At 38.4% G+C, this 19,262-nt stretch overlaps 2 protein-coding genes across 2 annotated transcripts; one reads left to right on the top strand and one right to left on the bottom strand.

Annotated features, from left to right (window-relative positions):
• Positions 1 to 2,427: 2,427 nt before the first annotated feature.
• On the bottom strand, positions 2,428 to 10,036 carry LOC121984668 (cell division cycle protein 48 homolog). Its single transcript, XM_042537735.1, has 9 exons — positions 9,889 to 10,036; positions 9,591 to 9,753; positions 9,029 to 9,257; positions 4,857 to 5,623; positions 4,544 to 4,765; positions 4,170 to 4,241; positions 3,809 to 4,090; positions 3,377 to 3,736; positions 2,428 to 2,902 (listed from the first exon to the last, which is right to left on the bottom strand). The coding sequence occupies exons 1-9, from the start codon at positions 9,921 to 9,923 to the stop codon at positions 2,609 to 2,611; spliced, it is 2,424 nt and encodes an 807-aa protein (XP_042393669.1). The 5' UTR covers positions 9,924 to 10,036; the 3' UTR covers positions 2,428 to 2,608.
• Positions 10,037 to 17,048: 7,012 nt separating this feature from the next.
• On the top strand, positions 17,049 to 19,241 carry LOC121984669 (putative glucuronosyltransferase PGSIP8). The gene is made up of 4 exons (XM_042537736.1): positions 17,049 to 17,575; positions 17,841 to 18,099; positions 18,182 to 18,383; positions 18,461 to 19,241. Exons 1-4 carry the CDS (start codon positions 17,325 to 17,327, stop codon positions 19,156 to 19,158), a joined length of 1,410 nt encoding a protein of 469 aa, XP_042393670.1. The 5' UTR covers positions 17,049 to 17,324; the 3' UTR covers positions 19,159 to 19,241.
• Positions 19,242 to 19,262: the final 21 nt, after the last annotated feature.

Here is a 19,262-nt window from a genome sequence, read left to right on the forward strand (position 1 = left end):
CCGGTCAATCGGCACGGGGTCTTCGATCGAGGAACTAGGGCAGATCATATAACTGAAAGAGAAAAGATAACGCAAAAACTGACCTACCGACTAGCAAAGGATCTGACTCAGTTCCTCGACTCCCGAATACCCGTGGAGTGAGGAGAATGACACATTCGTCGAAACCTACCGAGGTCATGAGGATGGTAGAATTTTTCGGCGTCATCCATCTTAACGTTCCAGATTAGGTGTGTTCCCACAGACGGCGCCAATTTGATCATGTCAGGAATCTGGGAAGATGGGGATGCCGGAATGATGTGTCTGGAATGTTGACTGCATCTCCCTGACCCGGGTGGTGAGCTGTCTTCTGCGTTGACCAAGTCATCCAAAGTCCTCTGGTCAATGCTACCTACACCCAGCGACCGGGTCGCCCCTGTCTCTAGTACTCCGATGCTCGAGACGGATTCCACGGATATATGAGTGGCCGAATAATAGTAGAACAACTAACTAAATGCAAGATAAGTACAGTGACGTACCTTGACCCAGGGGGACGCCCTTGGATGGATCAGTGAACTGGTAGTGAAGCTGATCGAGTCGCTGTGACCCAGAATAGTGTATGCATCTGAGCCGACTGAAGAGGAGGTTCGGAGGTGACGACATGGAGCCGAATACGACCTGGATCTAAAGGTGGCACACAATCAAAATACGATGGCGACACAACTAGTATATGACCTCGGCTCGCAGGCCAGAATGCGACAATGGCGCGCAGGCCGGATAATATTAATAACTCACAAGCATGATAACGATACGAAATGAAATAGAACGGCTCGATGGCCGACATCCAACAATGGTCAGATCTGCGCAGCAAACAGTGGGCACCGACTGTAGAGTCATCAGAGTCGCCTGTGGGTACGCTAGAGTCGCCTGTAAGGCCACAAGAAGTGGTGGCAGCTGCTGGGAGAGACGGCGACGACCGCTGTACGGCGCTAGACGCGGGAAGAGGCGGCGGTGGCAGTTGCCATGGCCGCCGGAAGCAGCACTAACCGCTAGAGAGAGAGAGAGGCGGTGGCCGCCGGAGGCGTCGCCAGCCGCTGGGGGTAGAGGCGGTGGCCGCCGGAGGTGGCGCGAGCCACTGGAGGTAGAGGCGGTGGCCGCCGGAGGTGGCGCGTGCCACTGGAGGCAGCAGCGGTGGCTGCCGGAGGTGACGTCGGCCGCTGGAGGCAGTGGCGATGGCTGCAGGAGGCGACGCATGCCACTGGAAGCAGTAGCGGTGGCTGTCGGAGGCGACGCCGGCCGCTGGAGGCATCAGCGGCGATGGCCGCAGGAGGCGACGTAGGGCCATTGGAGGCAGCAGCGGTGGCTGCCGGAGGCGACGCCGGCCGCTGGAGGCAGCGGCGATGTCCGCAGGAGGCGACGCAGGCCACTGAAGGTAGCAGCGGTGGCTATCGGAGGTGGCGCGAGCCACTGGAGGCAGCAACGGTGGTTGCTGGAGGCGACGCCGGCCGTTGGAGGCATCAGCGGTGATGATCGCAGGAGGTGACGTAGGGCCACTGGAGGTAGCAGTGGTGGCTGCCGGAGGCGATGTCGGCGTAGAGAAGGGACTCCTTCCCCGTGTGTGAGCTCGGCGGCGGAGAAAAAGCCAGCCCCTTTCTTCCTCATGAATAGTGCATCTTATAAACTCAAAGCCCTGATCTTGCAAATGACTGAACTGCCCCTCCCTTTCTCCCTAATCACTCCTACGCCCCAAGCTGCATCCGCATCAGATACAGTTTCCTTGAAACAGATTCGCTTCACCTCTGACTGTGTTTCAAAGTTTTCTCGGGTCGTCTATTTCCTAAAATACAACGATTAATTGTGACGCGCACGAAGCACTCGTGGTTACCACGGTGAACTAAGAGTTACCCGACTGCTACCACAGATAATCTGCCAAGCAAGAGATGCAGAACAAAGGAGGGAAACAGAGGGGAACGAAGGTGGAGAACTACTACTTGTGTGTCTATTGCCTGTGATCGCCCACTTGGACAAATTTTATCCTGACCAGTCCGACATTCAACGCGCGCAGGTCGTGTTCGCACATGAGTCAACTTAATTCAATGCAATTGAAGCCCTGAATTTATAGCATCTAGGCGTGAAAGAACCTCTCCCGCATTTATTCACATCATCAATGCATGTAAATCAATATAAACCAACTAATATGCTTTGAAACTCCCAATGTGAGACTAAAATCTCATTCACAATGAAACTTCATACCTCTTCCATATCTTCTTCATACACATATATCCAAGAGTTATCACTTTGACCATATTCATCAAACTGAATTTGTTATAACCATTCTATTTAATGCAAAAGTGAAACGTTTTTTTTTCTTCCTGCAACACTTCGTATCCGAACTGTATTTATCTTTTATTTTGCAGCAAGAACACTTCCTATGCGATGCACAAACTAAACTGAAACAATAAATCACAAGTGAAAGGTTTTTACTTGGATATAGTCATATAGTGATACCAATGCCTATGAGCACATCCTGTGCCCTTAAATTCGTAGTATGGAGTCAACACGACGAAAACTAAAGGTGGAAATTCAACATGGTATCACAATAACATTTTATCCATTCTTCTAAATCAGTTAACTAACTATATAAATCATCATCATCAGCATCGACAGTTGGGGTTGCAAAAGGGTCTGCTCCAGGTGTAGCTTCAGAACGATCGGCAAAACGGAACTCACTGCCAAGACCCCGTGACTGCTGCAAAGTTTGAGCAAATGCTTGGTACTTGCGAATGTCAGCGTCGCTGACACTCCTGCGGGCAAACTTCATTGACTCTTCAAAATGAACGGCTTTGATCTCTGCTATGTCATCAGCCTCATCGTCTTCCTCCATGGCTTCAGGATTTTCACTCTTCCTCTTTTCTCTTTCAATGTCCTGCAGAACAAGGTGACCAGAATTTTCTAACCCAATCACTGCAGGAAAATCAGAAAGGAACTACATTGACGAAAAATAGTTATGAAAGTGCTCATACCAGAATTATATCTATAAACCAGCTGTATTTCAAAATAAAAACAAGTATACAATAATAAAAAAAAGTGTGAGCCATGAAATGTTGAAGGTTAGGTTCTGAAACACGAATAGCACAACTGATGAATTGATTCAACAAACTGGCGCTATCAGTGTAATGGAATTGTTCCAAATGTTGTAGTTCCAGCACCTATTTCTCCCACACAACTTCTTGCCAGTTATAATAAAGCTTAGCTTACATGCAAAGTTGCAGGTTTCTATTGAAAAGAAAACCTGATAAGTTTGTGTTTTTTAAATGCAAGATCAGTAACATTTGGCATGCTATAAATTTGCACTGCAGTAGTAACAGAAACAAGTGAACCAATACAGAAATGGCATTACCTTTTCAATGTTTTCTCTAATGGCATACTTGCATGCCCGCTGACAAATTTCTGTGATGTCCGCACCACTAAATCCCTGAGTGTACTTCGCAAGAGCCCTCAGCTCAACATCTTTTGCCACTGGAGATTTTCTTAGGCAAGCTTTAAAAATTTGGTACCGAGAGGCCTCATCTGGTAAAGGAATATAAATCAACTGGTCCAACCGGCCAGGCCTAAGCAGAGCAGGATCTATGATATCTGGTCTGTTGGTTGCCCCGATAATGAATACAGTTTTCTTGGCATTCATGCCATCCATCTCTGTCAGTAGCTGATTAAGAACCCTATCAGCAGCACCTCCTGCATCACCGACACTGCTGCCTCTCTACAGGGACAAAACAAAACAGTTAGAGTTGAAGACAAACTGAAACGGCAAAAGTTGACAACAATAGCTAACCTGAGTCGCAATGGAGTCAAGTTCATCAAAAAAGAGCACACATGGTGCAGATTGGCGAGCCTTATCAAATATTTCACGCACATTTGCTTCGCTTTCACCAAACCACATGGTCAGCAATTCAGGACCCTTCACACTAATGAAATTAGCTTGGCATTCATTAGCAATGGCCTTAGCTAGCAATGTTTTACCACATCCCGGTGGTCCATAAAACAAAACTCCCTTGGAAGGAGACATTCCAAACTTCTCAAACTTCTCAGGATGCTCAACTGGATATTGGACAGTCTGCAGAAGAAAAAAAATAATCAAAAATCACTGTCAAGCACTCGGTGGGCATAAAACATCAAAATATCCATGAAACTACCTCTTGCAGCTCCCTCTTGACATTTTCCAGCCCACCAATATCATCCCAGCTGACATTTGGTACTTCGACGACCTTATCAAAATCCAAAAAACTATCAGCATTTCTCAAGGATAAATGAATATACCAGCTTATATCCCAAGTGCCAAAAGCATTTGAAGAAGAAAAAAAGGATTTTTTTTTTAGGCCATTCAATAACCTATGGCAGTAGCCACAAGTTGCCAACCAGACATTTGAGTTTATAGGATTTTTTTTGAGCTGAAAAGTGTCGTTTAAATTAGAAAAAAACATCAATCTCAAATTTCTTATTTTCAACTTTTAGCAATGTAGTAAACTAAAGCAATTGAAAATGATTATAGTTATCAATGAAGACTTACAGTTTCACGGAGAGCAGATGGGTTACTAGATCCCAAAGCAGTCTTAAAATGTTCATTTGTAACAGCCATAGAGTTGAGAATCTCTGCATCAATTGATTCATCTTCTAGATCAATTATGTCCATCTTTTCCCGGATACACTGGAGAGCAGCTTCAGTGCATAAAGCAGCAAGGTCAGCCCCAACATAGCCATGTGTGTCCTTAGCAATCCTTTCCAAATCAACCTGCATTATAGAAAGCAAACTGCATAAAATCAACATTCACTGCCACATGTTTATTGAACAAGGTAACAACAATTGGCAAATGGTCACTTACATCATCAGATAGCTTCATGTTCTTAGTATGGATGCGAAGAACCTCCAATCGTCCAACCTCATCAGGGACACCAATGTCAATTTCTCTGTCAAACCTACCGAATCGTCTAAGAGCTGGATCAATACTGTTCGGCCTGTTGGTAGCTCCAATGACCATTACATGAGCACGTGACTTCAACCCATCCATCAGTGTTAATAGTTGAGAAACTATACGCCTTTCAACTTCCCCATGAGTTTTTTCTCTCTTGGGAGCAATGGAATCAAGCTCATCAATAAAGATAATTGAGGGTGCATTTTTCTCTGCTTCTTCGAAAGCCTTCCTCAAATTACTCTCACTCTCACCAGCTAGCTTTGACATGATCTCTGGGCCATTGATGCAAAAGAAAAAGGCTCCCGTCTCATTTGCAACTGCTCTTGCTATTAAAGTCTTACCTGAACCAGGTGGTCCATACAACAAAATACCTTTTGGCGGCTTGACGCCAATAGATTTAAATAATTGAGGATGTCTTAGAGGAAGCTCTACTAGCTCTCTTATTTGAGCCATTTGTTTCCTAACTCCTCCAACATCATCATAACCTACCTCATCAAGCCTGTCTTCGTCTTCTCTTTTTACAGGCTCCCCCTCACAGAAAATCTCAGTATCAGGAGCGACAATACAGTATTCAGCAGGATCAGTTTCTATAACCTTAAACTCAACACTCCTCATACCCCCTCTGACGAGGAAAAGATCCCCTTTTCTAACAGGACGATAGGCTTCTAGAAAATAAGCTGCAAAAATGTTAATTGTTAAGTTAAAAGAGAATAATAAAGAAAGCAAGTCACGAGTATCAGATAACTCCAGCCTTCGTAAGTATTGTTAAAGCTAGCATAAATTTTCATGTGGTTCCAATATATTGAAACCATATTAACATAGGGTAAAAATGCAATGGTATGCATAAATTCACAAGTATAATATTGCGTATGGAAAATAGGATTAGGAACTGATCAAATTGAAACTGAATAAGATAGATGTAGCCAGCATAAACCAACAACAACCAAGCCTTATCCCACTAGGTAGTGTGGACTATGTAGTTAGCATAAACCAAATGAGGAAAACTAATGACTCAAGTATGCACCAGACATAGAGTGAGCATAAATCTTGACTCACATTACAGAATCTCTGATCTACTCCACTTAGAACCACCAATCTGAGCTCATGAAAACATTAAATGCATATTCACATGAGAAAAATACTACTACAGCATTTCAGCATTAGGAAGTAGAAAAGATGATTTATCAAGACTTTTTCTGATCAAAGTATATGAATCAAATAAATTATAGATCACAATAAGATTGCAAGAAAACTTCAAGAAATAGGCAGGTAGCTTGATTAGTTAGATTACCAATGCAAAAGACTAGCAAGTAAACAAGAAATCCAGAATTGATCATATACCAGAAACATAAATTACAAATGAATGTATAAAGAATGATTTAACAAAGACAAAATCAAGTGACCAGTCTTTGCATAAATACTTAGTTTGCATGCTGGGGAAATCAATCGGCATAGTCATAGTTGTGAAAAGCATGCGCCTGGGCGCAACGCCTAGCCAATCACCCAAGGCAAGTACTTGAATGAAGCGCGCCTTTTGAGAGGTTAAGGCGCGCTTAAGGCATAATTTTCCTTGTTTTACTAAAGTTTTAATTTTTTTTTAAGTCCAATCCATACCTTTAAAGACCATTTAAATTAATAAGGTTGCATTAACTTGTATGCATGCGACACATTTTTCTTGCTTGACTCTTCCTCTCCCCTAGAAAATGAACATTATGGGCATCTCCAATACAAGGTTTATGAGAGGTTTATAAAATTTAAAAAAAAAAAACGGAATAAAAAGCCTTGAACCATTGTAGATGTGAGGTTTGAGGTTTGTAGTTTAAACTTAAACCTACTCTTTTGTCTCAAAATTGATGCAATATGCTCGTAGCCATGCAACTACATGCTATGAATTGGATCACAAAAAAGTTCATTTAGAGCTCTAACCATTGGAGATGTTTCAATAAGTTTTCATATTATTGATGTGGCATATTGAGATCATAAAAAAGAGCTCATTTAGAGCTCTAACCATTGAAGATGCCCTTAGTTCCTTGCAAACTTATTTCACTAATTTTCTCTTGCATGACTCTTTTTCTCCCCTAAAAAATTAGCATCAACCTCCCCTCCACTCCACTCCACTCCCTTCTCAAAAGTAAACTCTTCTCTCACCTACACCATCAACAGTCTTCTAAATTTGGCTACACTTTCTTGCTTTTCTCCTTTTGTTTCGTCATAACAGTATATTTTTTTCTCACATTAAGTTCATAAGTTTTCTTATCGATTTACATTCTAATTATTTTATTTTTCGTTGCTCACAAATTCAAATTGTAAATTAGTTTAGAATTTTCATTCATTGATTTTGATTTTTGTTTAATTTAAAATCTGATTTTGATTATAAAAATAAACTATTTCAATATTTGAATGTTAGTAAATTTTATATTTACATTATTGTTTAATAGTTTGCGAAATATTTGAATTTTGTTGGTGAAATATTTTGGCAAAAATTTTCTATATATGTTTGAATTGTAAAAATGTATATCCATGTCTTACTTCGGTAAGGTGTGCACCTCACCTTGCGCCTAGCGCCTTAGGCCCCACGGCACCTATGCACTTTTGGTCGCTTCACGCCTCAAATAACTATGGGCATAGTTATTGTGCTTTAAAAATTGCATCTAATTTGTATTAAACTTGGAAAATGCTTTAGAATGCAGCTCTTTAATGCCCTCAGTTGACAGGGACTACTAGCATAGAAATGAAAATAGTGATATATCTTTAAGTTGGTGGAATTAGTACCATCCTCAAGATACGAGTTAATGGAATTCCAACAAAGTAAATTTTAGTCGGTATCTGATAACCATTATAACATCATACAATATCATAATTCACTTATGTCAACTGTCACAATTGGTTAGGAACATCAATGATGAACTCTCAATTTCATATGCATGTTTGAACACTATTGACTTTGATGAGGAGACTCCAATTGGAGAAATGAAAAGCATATTACAGGTTTAAATTTTGATTTAAATGCCATTAGACTAAAGATATTAATGAATTAGTATCTTATAAATTCTCCATCTACAACTCTAAAATAAGATATCAATATGCATTTACTCAGATATTTACTTTTCTATCCAACCAAGGTTAAGATTGAGTGCATATCCCTTGCTAGTAAGAGGGTCTAGAATCAAGAAACAAAAGAAGTATCCACCCAATTAATAAATTACATTTTCAAAAGAGATAATATTGTGTGATCACTGATCACAGCATCTTTTTTCATAAGAGAACAGAGAATGACCACTATACTCAATGAATAAATACTATGAAAGATGTGATTGTGAACCACAAGAGAAGTTTAATTAGAACCCATGAATCCAGGTGTTCAACTGTTATAAAGAGCATTTTAACAATGAACAGCTACGAAATGGCCATGAAAGCAGAGCATCTCAAAACCAATTAATCATATTGTTTGCTTGAATCAAATGAGGGTTCAAATCAATTTCAAGCACAGAACAGGGAAAATAGTTAAAGCATAAAAGTAATCCTAATTTGATCTGGAAGTCAAATCTACCAAGAAGGACACATCTTGCTGTAGTACATACACACAGGATTTCTCGAAATAGAAAGGTTGCTCCATTGCAATTAACATTGCCAACGATTGGAACCGTTTTCAAATCAGACAAGTAGAGTATTGAGGTATTCTTATCAAATGATTAAAGGTTAGAGTTATATGTTCAGCTAAACAAAAAGAATGGGACTTAAAAGAAGCAGAATTTTCCAAAATTCAAACGGGATGAATAAATATCTAGAATTTGAATGTATTTATTCCAAATAGAAGCTTGAATATGATGAGACAGAAGACTATAGTGTAAGCATAGTGCATAAGTTCTTTATTTGAAAAACTGAAACATGTTATGTAATGAGTTCCAGCAACAATACCACAAATTGTCTCATTAACATGAGCCATGATATTAATGATCACCTTATAGGCAAATAATTTTAGAAGAGAAATCATAGCAAAGCCGACAATAAGTAAAACAACATATACAACATAAGCTGATAAATATCTATATTCATTCAGGAGAAATTTAATGAAAACTCACGTTTCAAATATGCATCAAACAAGTTTCCTGTAACTCCTTCAATTGTGTCATCAATAGGAAGTATGTGGACACGCTTTCCATACTTGACATCTTGGCATTGATGAACAGATACAACGTCACCAAGCCTCACCCTGAGATTTGATCTGACAACCTTGTTCATCCTGATCTTTGGTTCATCGCATGTATCATCAGCTAGAGCAATACAGATTGTATCCCTTCTTTTCTTCCCCTGAAGAAAACAAATAGTGTGAAATTTGTCAGCTTAGGAAGACCAGATTTTTCCAACTGAAGTCCAGCCTAATTCTGGACATTGACAGTCACTCAGCAAAGTAAAATCATTATACATTCAAAGTTCGCCCAATAGATGTCAGAAGTCGAACATAATTAGAATTCATGTAATGTTAGAAAAGGCATAATCTGAAGAAGCACAATCACCCACAAAGCCCCAAACTATCACAAATCTTAAGATCCTAAAAAAACCCTAATTTTTCCAGTTCATCTAAAACCCCTACTGCTGGACTAGCTGCAATCGGATACAGTTAAGAGGAAACAATCTTGGAACCTTCAAGAGTATGGTATCGCCACGAAACAGCTGCAGCTTCTCCATCGTGTCGGGATGCATCGAAACAACCGAATTGTCGTCATTTGTAGCTTCATCCACAATCAAACGGTTCGGCGCCTTCTTCTTCTCGAGGATCGCCGTGCTGTAATCCTTCTTCCCCTTTCTGCATCAATTTCCACCATCCATCCAATTAGAACCAACATAAAAAAACAAAATAAAAAACAAAATCTTAACAATCCAGATAGAAATCGCGAAGCCAAAAAACGAAAATCAAAGAAAGAAGGCGGTGGAGACTCACGGATCGGAAGAGGAGGCCTCGCCCGGGTTCGCCATCGAGATCAAGATCCAAAAAACGACGGCGAGAAGAAGCGATGAGAAGATAAAAGCTATCGACTGCAGTGACGGGAAATTTATAGGCGCAGAAGGGTAATTACACGAGGAATTCTTGTTAAGGAAGCAAAGTCGCGGGTTCATCTGATCGTTATGCGGGAGCGTACATCGCCGTTCGTAGTTTCAATCCAACGGATTACGTTCTATCTCATTATCCCACTCATATGCGGACTGTTCAGGGACGCGCGGCCGCCATGAGCCTGCTCCGTTGGATTTCGATAACAATCAGATTTCGGGTCTCCCCGTAAAGGGACTAAATCTCAACCGTTGATTCGGACGGAAGGAGAAGAGGAGGAAACCCGATTAGTAAAGAATTAAATATATTCTTTACTTATTATATCATAATTCAAATATTCGATCCTTAATTGAGTATTATAATTGGCTAATTGAATTTTAATTTCTCTCGTAAGTTTAAATTTCCAAAAATGGTGTTTGATTGATGATGAGAGATGAAACCCCATTGAACTAATAATACAAATAGAAAGTGCTTTTGATGAGATGATTTATTTCCTAAAATGCTTAGTTCATAAGAATTCCCTTTTAAAATTTTTAAAATAAAACAAGTTCATTAAAAGAATAAAACGAAGTCATTAACTAGATTGTTTAATAAAGGAAAGAATCATGAGTCTTGACTAAATATTTCACAAGTTAGCATATTTAGTTAGAAATCGGCTATTGATTATGCCTTTGTGCTACAATGATAAAGCTTACCCCCGTAATTAAAAAAACTCATTAGTGATTTTTCTTTAAAGACATAAAATCAACCTTGGGTCGCATGAAACTCCTATAATTAGAACAAGAGATTTAAAGAGAATTGCAATCATTGACTAATTAGTAGCTATGATTATTTTAAAAATAAAAATAAAATATGTGAAAAAATTACCTGATTCACCAAAACTCGCTCAAAATAGAAATCTCTAATTATTTATATCGAAATATTTTTTATATAAAAAAATATCAAAATAGAGTCAATAATAACTTTGACTAAAACTAGGGTTATAAATAAGTTACGTCGAGTCAAATTTTATGGTGTTTAAATTTATTTGATAAGATAACTAAGTTGAGTCTAAAATGAATCAAGTCGTTAACATAAACCTTGGCTTGATTTTGTTTTACAAGCATAAATTTAGGGGGTGTATTCAATGTTGAACTTTTAATTACTTTGAATGACTTTTGTGGATTTTAAAAGTCTAAGGGGGTGCTTGTTTGGGGGGTTTGGAATGGGAATGAAATGAAACCTGTGCTTTGTTTAGGGAAATGAAGGTGGGACCCACGGATTCATTCCTCTAAATAGAGGAATGGGTCATTCCCCACTAATATGAGGGGTATGGGTATTATTCTCATTTCATTAATATTTGCAATCAATCCCATATCATTTCCCATTCCCTTACCTGAACCAAGCGCCTCCTAAGTGTATTTCTAGACTTTTATAAACTTTATAGAAATCTAGTAGTATCCAAATTAGATTTTTATAGAGTTTTAAAAAGTCATGTGATATTCAAACTTAACTTTTTAAAACTCTATGGAAATCTTTTGGTATCCAAAATTTCAATAGATTTTCATGGATTCTTTTAGAAATCCTTGGATATAAATTTTAACCAATAAGAGTTCTCCAAAATATTTGGTATAATTTTAAAAATAAAATAAAAAATCTTTTCCTCATCCTTGAAATTTCTATATATTTCAAATCGCTTTAATTTTTTACAAATAAATCCTTTCTCTTCCTGCTCCTCAATTTTAATTATTTTTTTTATCTTAAAGGTCATGTCCTTGTTCAACCTCTCTACAGTCTGCATCAACCTCTCAACATGCATTTCATGCGAAGTTGAGAGTCCTCTGAAATGTCATTCTTCGACATTATAACGACAAAAGAATGGATCAAAATGGCTGGAACAGAATAGCAGCCACTTGCAGTCTTTTCTTCGCGTGGCAACTCACGGCGGTTGGTTGCAGGCGGAGATTTTTGCTCCGGTTGCTCCCAGTAGCGTAGCTAAAATTTGCATTTAGGGGGGCGAATTCAAGCTGACCACGGTACACTACTAAGGTCACGCCTAACCTCGCCACCTCACTATAAGGTCGCAACCAAGAAAAGACCTCAGTGTGAGGTTATGGCCAAAGCGAGACCTCACTGTTAGGCCACCGCCAAGCAGTCACTAAAAGATGAGAGGGAACGGGAGAAGATCATGCATACCAATGAGATGCATTCCAATGCCGGAGATCGAAGAGAAGAGGAGAGGAGCGTGCCATAGATCGGAGAGAAGGTCGATTAGAGAGGAAGATTTTAGGGCACTGAGAAGAAAAATCGAGAATAAAAACCATAATTAAAAAGTTAATTAGCGACAGAAACTTAATTGAGTCGCTAAAATAGCAATGGAAACTTATTTTGTTGCTAAAATAGCGAGGGAATTAAGTTTTCGTAGCTAATTAAATAGGTTAAATAAGTATAGAGATGAAATTGACAACAAAATTTAATTTTCGTTGCTAAATTAGAGACCATAATTTATTTTGATCAAATTTTGAACGATAAATTGATCACCTTCATATAACAAATCAAACATTAAATGCATAGAAGATCTCAGTATCTATAAATATTTGGCATACTTAATTAGCAAATAAAATTATAAATATATGAAAAATTAACACTAAATGTTTTTCCAACACTTAAATTCCTAATTGAAAGAGATAAAGTAAGAAAACTTTACCTCAATCAAAACGTGTTTGCTGTGGAGCGTTAGCAAAGCGACGATGGCAGTGCTGACAACAAATGACAACGGTGCTAGTGATAGCGGCGATAGCAATGTGGATGGCAACGACATCAATGTGCGACAAAGGATTTTGAGTATAAAATTAAAGTTAGGGAAAGAATAATAAGGAGATTATGAGAGGAAGAAGACCATAGGAGAGAAAAAAGGAGAGGGGATTAGAGGAGGAAGAAAACAAAAGAGGGGAGAGGGAAAAAAAATACAGGTAATGGGAGAGAGAAAAAAATATCGAGAGAGAAAAATAAAGGGTTGGCGGAAAGAAAGAAAAAAAAGGTTTGGGGTCTTATTTGTTTTAATTGAACATTTTATAAAAAAATCTTGAAATTTTTAGAATTTATAACTAAATCCTTTCAAAAAAATTCACTGTATTAATTTTTTTCCCCAAAAAATTTTAGGGGGGCGGTCGTACGCCCTCGACGCCATGTAGCTACTCCCCTGGTTGCTCGTGAAGGGAAATAATGAGTGTCATCTGGTGAAGCCTGCGGTGTGCCGGAAAAGAGGAAAACAAATAGAAAAATTATTTGAGGCGGTTGGCGATGCTTCCGTCGACTTCTTGCAAGCAGGTCAAAGTCGAAATCGATTTTGACGGTGGCTGTGCGTAGAGGGAAGAGAAACTTGAGACCGTAGGTTTTAATATAAAATATATATTAATAGATCAAATTAATTCTCAACTTAATTAATAGATAATTTAATAAAGTCCAATGAAATTCGACCTAAAAATATTATATAAAATTTATTAAATTTTAAAAATTCCTAAATAAAATTTATATATTTATATTTATTTATTTTAATAATATTATTACTAATCAAATTAATAATATTATTATTAATTTTATTACTAATCAAATTTATCAATTCAATATTTTATTAATAGTTTGACTGAATTTAAAAGTTGACTAACATTTCAGGTTAATTTGGATTAAAATTATAAATAAAAATATTTACAATTATTATAATATTATTGGATTTAAAATTATATTATTAATTTTTTTTAAAGTGAGACGTTATCTTCTCTAAGGGTGTTAATTCGGGTGGATCAGGTTGAATTTTTTTTAACCCAACTCGAATCCGACCCGAACCCGACCAACCCGAACCTAACCTGGATAACCAGAAAACCCAATTCAAAATAACTTTTTTTTTTTTGCTATTTTTCTATAATTCTTTACTTTTATCCCAATACTCCATCATTATCATACTAACATTGATATTAATTAATATACATAAAAATATCTTAATTTTCAAAATAAAATTTAATTTAACCCTAAAAAACTGAATAAACCATGTATCTGGGTTAACCCGGGTCAACCCGAACCCGACCCGACCTAACCCGAAAACCCTTCAACCTCAACCTGACTTGAACTCAAAAAAATCCAACCCTAATCTGATTTTTTTCGGGTCGACTCAGGTTGGGTTGTTGGGTCGAGTTCATTTTTGACACTCCTAATCTTCTCTTTGTTTTTAGCTAAAACAAGATAAAAGTTGAAAATTTTTTTTGGACAAGTATGTTATTTATTATTTTATTAAAAAAATAAATTTAATTAGATATTTTAGGTTTTGTTTGAAAATAAATATTGCGCGAGACCATGACCACCTACGCTTTTCCAAGATTGAATACACCCCCCCTTAAATCCACAAGTTTCCGTGAAATTTACAAATGTCTGTAAAAGTCTTGCAAAAAAGTCTATAGAACTCCATGAAATTTTTTCACAACTATACGAGACTCTATAAAAGTCAATAAAAATATACCAACTTCACAAAAGTTTATCATTAAAAAAAATCAATGTAAATATTCAATCTCTTAATTGAATACACGTCCATCAGTTTTGAGCTTGGCTTGGATTTGATTCATTTAAATGTTATCAAACCCTCAATTCTAACTTATTTCATTATCTGAAACTTTTATATTTAAAACTTATTTAATTAGTTATTGAGCTTATAATATAAATTTATTTATTCATTTCAAAAGTTTTTTTATTTATTTAATAAGTTGAAATTCAGAAATATTGTTCACAAACGTTGTTCATAAACATTGATCACGAATGTTATTCACGAATATTATATACGAGCGTTAACGAGCTAAATATATATGTTCAAACTTTTTCGTTTAGTTAAACGAATTATTCAAACTTGTTCATTTAATTACTCTATTAAACAAAAGATTATTATTAAACTGAATATCAAACTTATTCATTAATATATGATTCATTTACTACCAATAAAAAGATTATACTTTCAGAGTACAATTTTTGTTTAAATTGCAACACTATTTTGAAAACTTTTGAAAATTATATTATTTTAAAATAGTTTTAATTAAAATTATTTAAAAGTGTAGAGAAAAAATATTTTAGATATTACATTATAAGTAAAATATTCATTTTAATATTTTTTTAAAAGAAAGACGGGTGTAATTTTCCTTGTTTCATATTTATAAAATGAAAAAAGGTGTAATAAATCATCGAAAGTCATCATTGTGAACTGGCGTCTTGGTGGGCATCACGCGGCCGGTCGTCGGTGTTCGGCACGAAGAACTTGACTCAGCCGACCGCGTGCCCGTTTATACTCGCCGTCGAGGAAGTGTCTTGACCAGTTCAACCAATAATCCTTATCTCGGCGACCGCCTAAGTAATCTCGTTGACTTTCCTTTAATTAACCTCTCTTAAGTAAGAAAACTACCTTTTTATATAAATAAATTATTATTAAGATTTAAACAAATCATTACTGTATTTGGACCGGACCGCGCACATTTGCTTATCAAAGAAATTATATTTTAAGAAAAACATTTTGCTTTCTTTTCTAAATTTTATTATATATATATATATATATATATATATATATATATATATATATATATATATATATATATATATATATACAAAATCTCATGAATAATGAGATTAAATTTGGACAAAAATTCAAAGAGCATCACAAATTTTACAAATAGGTACATCTTTTTTTTTAAAAAAAAAAATCAAATAGGCATTTCCCATAATTTTATCCCAAAATTACCCTTTCACTCCATGTTGTAGAAGTCATCGGATAGCTACTACAATATATTTAGAATGAGTTTAAAATTTATATCGTGTAGAAATTACCTAATAAGTACTACAACGTATAAAAGTTACTCAATAGCTGTTATAGTGTGTATAACTTATTTAGTAGCTATCATAACATGTTTAAGATGAGTTTAGAATTTATATCATATAAAAATTATTCAGTACTTGTTACAATGTGTAAAATCTACTTGGTAATTATTATAACGTATAAAAACTATAGGTAGCAACAATAATATTAACATAGTGAATTTAGGATTTAAAGTTTAAAATATTTAAATACTATTATAATATAATAATTTCTATAACTATGTTAAAGTTATTTGGATGAAGTTAGTTATAATATAATAATTTCTATAACTATGTTAATTAGTTATAAAGTTATTTTGATGAAATTTAAATAATCCTGACTGAATTGTTAAATAGTATTTTTAGTATAATTAGTATAATAATATTCAGATATTCTAAATTCTAAATTTTAAATCTTAAATTCATACTAAACACGTTGCAATAACTATCGAGTAGCTTTTATATATTGTAATACAATATAAATTTTAAATTTTAAACTCATCTTAAACACATTGTAACAATTATTAGGTAGTTTATATATGCTATAAAAATTAATTCTAAAATTCATCTTAAACATATTGTAACAATTACTCAGATACCTTCTATATAATTTACAATTATCCGATAGTTTATACATTATAAAAATTATCTAATAGCTGTTATAATTTTTAGAAGTTGATTGGTATCAGTTATTTACAATTATCCGATAGTTTATACATTATAAAAATTATCTAATAGTTGTTACAATTTGTAGAAGTTGATTGGTATCAGTGTTAGATCAAGAGTTAATTTTGAAATAAAATCATAAAAAACATTTGATATTTTTTTTTTTTTTGAAAAAACGGAGCTCATGTCATGTTTATCCTAATTTGAGGGGGCATTTTTTCGCATTAAATTTTAATTGAATGATAAGATATAATTAAAAAAAAGTTAAATATGAAAAACAATATTTGGAATGTTCGTCTTTTAGGTAGATAAGTGTACATATTTGACAAGGTCAGACTTTGTAAATATCTACTCGCTCTCTCGTTCTCATCTTTTTTTTTTAATAATAATAATAATTTACATCATAAATCAGAATCTAAATTAATAAAATATTTACATTTATTCACAATTATTTTGTCGCCACCAACCAATTTCCTCCCCTGTTTTCCATATATAAGCACCTTCCCCTTTCTTCGACCTTCACCATGTTAAGAACAGAGATCGCAGCAATCTCTTCTCCGGCGAACCTACGGCCGTCAGTTTCCGACACAACTCTGCAATTGTCCCGGAGCGAGCTTGATTTCGTCGTGAAGGGGAGCTCCGAGCTGATCGACCGGGCACAGCTAAAGGTTCAGTAATCGCAAAGTCCGATTTTTATCGCCGTCGGGCGGCTCGGCGTGAGACGGATCCCTCAGCTGGTTCGATAACCCTAAAGTTCGGATCTTTTGGAGTTTTCCGCTCGATCAGGAAGCGCATCGATGGGGACGCGGTTTTTCCCTGCGGTGGCGATGGCGGCGCTCTTGGTGCTGGCGCTGGGGGCGTCGGAGGCAGCGGAGAAGAAGGGGCGGAAACACGCCTACGCATCGATGATGTACATGGGTACACCGCGGGACTACGAGTTCTACGTGGCGACCCGCGTGCTGATGCGCTCGCTGGCGCGTCTCGCCGTCGACGCCGACCGCGTCGTCATCGCCTCCGCCGACGTTCCTCCCCGCTGGGTCCAAACAATGTGAGTTCTCTTCGTTCTTCATTTTTCAGAATAAAGACAAACAAATATCTCCTTTTTTTTTTCTTCTTGAATCGCGTACAAGTTTCAATTGCTTTTGACGTCGGAATCTTGTTTCTTTTGATTTCTTTAGAAGCTTTTTAAATTTTCGAGCTGGCGTTTACTTCTTCGTCGCAATGGTTTGCCGTTGACTTCCGACGCGCTTCTTTCCTAATCCTGCAAATATTCAATGCTCAACACTGTCCTAATGAAATGGATGGAAGAACAGGGAGGAGGAGGACGGGCTGAAGGTGGTGACGGTGGAGAACATCAAGAACCCCTACGTGACGCAGAGCAACTTCAACACTCGCTTCAAGCTCACCCTCAACAAGCTTTACGCGTGGAGCTTGGTCTCTTACGACCGCGTCGTCATGCTCGACGCCGACAACATCTTCCTCCGCAACGCCGACGAGCTCTTCCAGTGCGGCAGCTTCTGCGCCGTCTTCATCAACCCCTGCATCTTCCACACCGGCCTCTTCGTCCTCGAGGTCCAATTCTATTCCTCATCCTTTAATTCGAACACGTTTAGTGTAAAAAATCAAATTTTGAAAGTCGGCGGATCGATCGCAGCCTTCGACTGCGGTGTTCAAGGACATGCTCCACGAGCTGGAAATCGGACGAGCGAATAAGGACGGCGCCGACCAGGGCTTCCTGGTGAGCTACTTCCCGGAGCTGCTAGACCGGCCGATGTTCCACCCGCCGGCAAACGGCACCAAGCTTGCCGGAACTTATAGGCTTCCGCTCGGTTACCAAATGGACGCTTCTTATTACTGTACGCTCTGCTCCCATCTCTCGCTTGAAATCGAACTCATTTAGTGAATTTGGATTAATTTGTTCGTCGTTGCTCAGATTTGAAGCTTCGATGGAGCGTGCCGTGCGGCCCCAACAGCGTGATCACCTTCCCGAGCATGCCGTCGCTGAAGCCGTGGTACTGGTGGTCGTGGCCGGTTCTCCCTCTGGGCCTGCAGTGGCACGAGCTCCGACGGAGCACCCTCGGGTACGCCTCGGAGACGCCGGTGATGCTGATCCAGGCGGCGATCTACCTGGGTCTCATCGCCGTCACCCGCCTGGCGCGACCCAGCCTGCTCAAGCTCTGCTACAGCCGGCGCTCGGAGCGCACGGTCCCGTTCCTGCACGCCCTGGTGAGGGCTGCCGCCGCGTGGTCGGTGCTGACTGCCTATGTCCTCCCCTTCCTCCTGGTGCCACGGACGGCGCACCCGGTGGCCGGATGGGCGCTGTACGCCCTCGGCGCGGCTTCGCTCTGCTCGGTGGTGGTCGCCGTATTCCTCCTGCCGGCGCTAGCGTTGATGACGCCGCTGGCGGGGGCGCTGGGCTCCCTGCTCGTGATGGCGTCCCCCTGGTACGCCGACGGGGTGCAGAGGGCTTTGGCCTTGTTCGCGTACGCGTGTTGCTGCGCGCCCGCCGTGTGGGCGGCGGCGGCGAGCACGGCAAAGTCGTTGAATGGGTCGTTGGAGAGGGAGTCGTTCTCCCCGAGCAGAACAGGGGAGTCCATCCCCATGACCCAGTCCAACGACAAGTTCTACTAATATCATTTTCTCCTCGATCTGTAACATTCTTACCTATATTTGCTTATCATTCCTTGAGAGTTCCGATGACCTTCTCATCTCAATTCCAGCCTTTTCCGATCATC

Source organism: Zingiber officinale, chromosome 5B (genome assembly GCF_018446385.1).
Source record: "Zingiber officinale cultivar Zhangliang chromosome 5B, Zo_v1.1, whole genome shotgun sequence".
Classification (NCBI taxonomy): domain Eukaryota; kingdom Viridiplantae; phylum Streptophyta; class Magnoliopsida; order Zingiberales; family Zingiberaceae; genus Zingiber; species Zingiber officinale.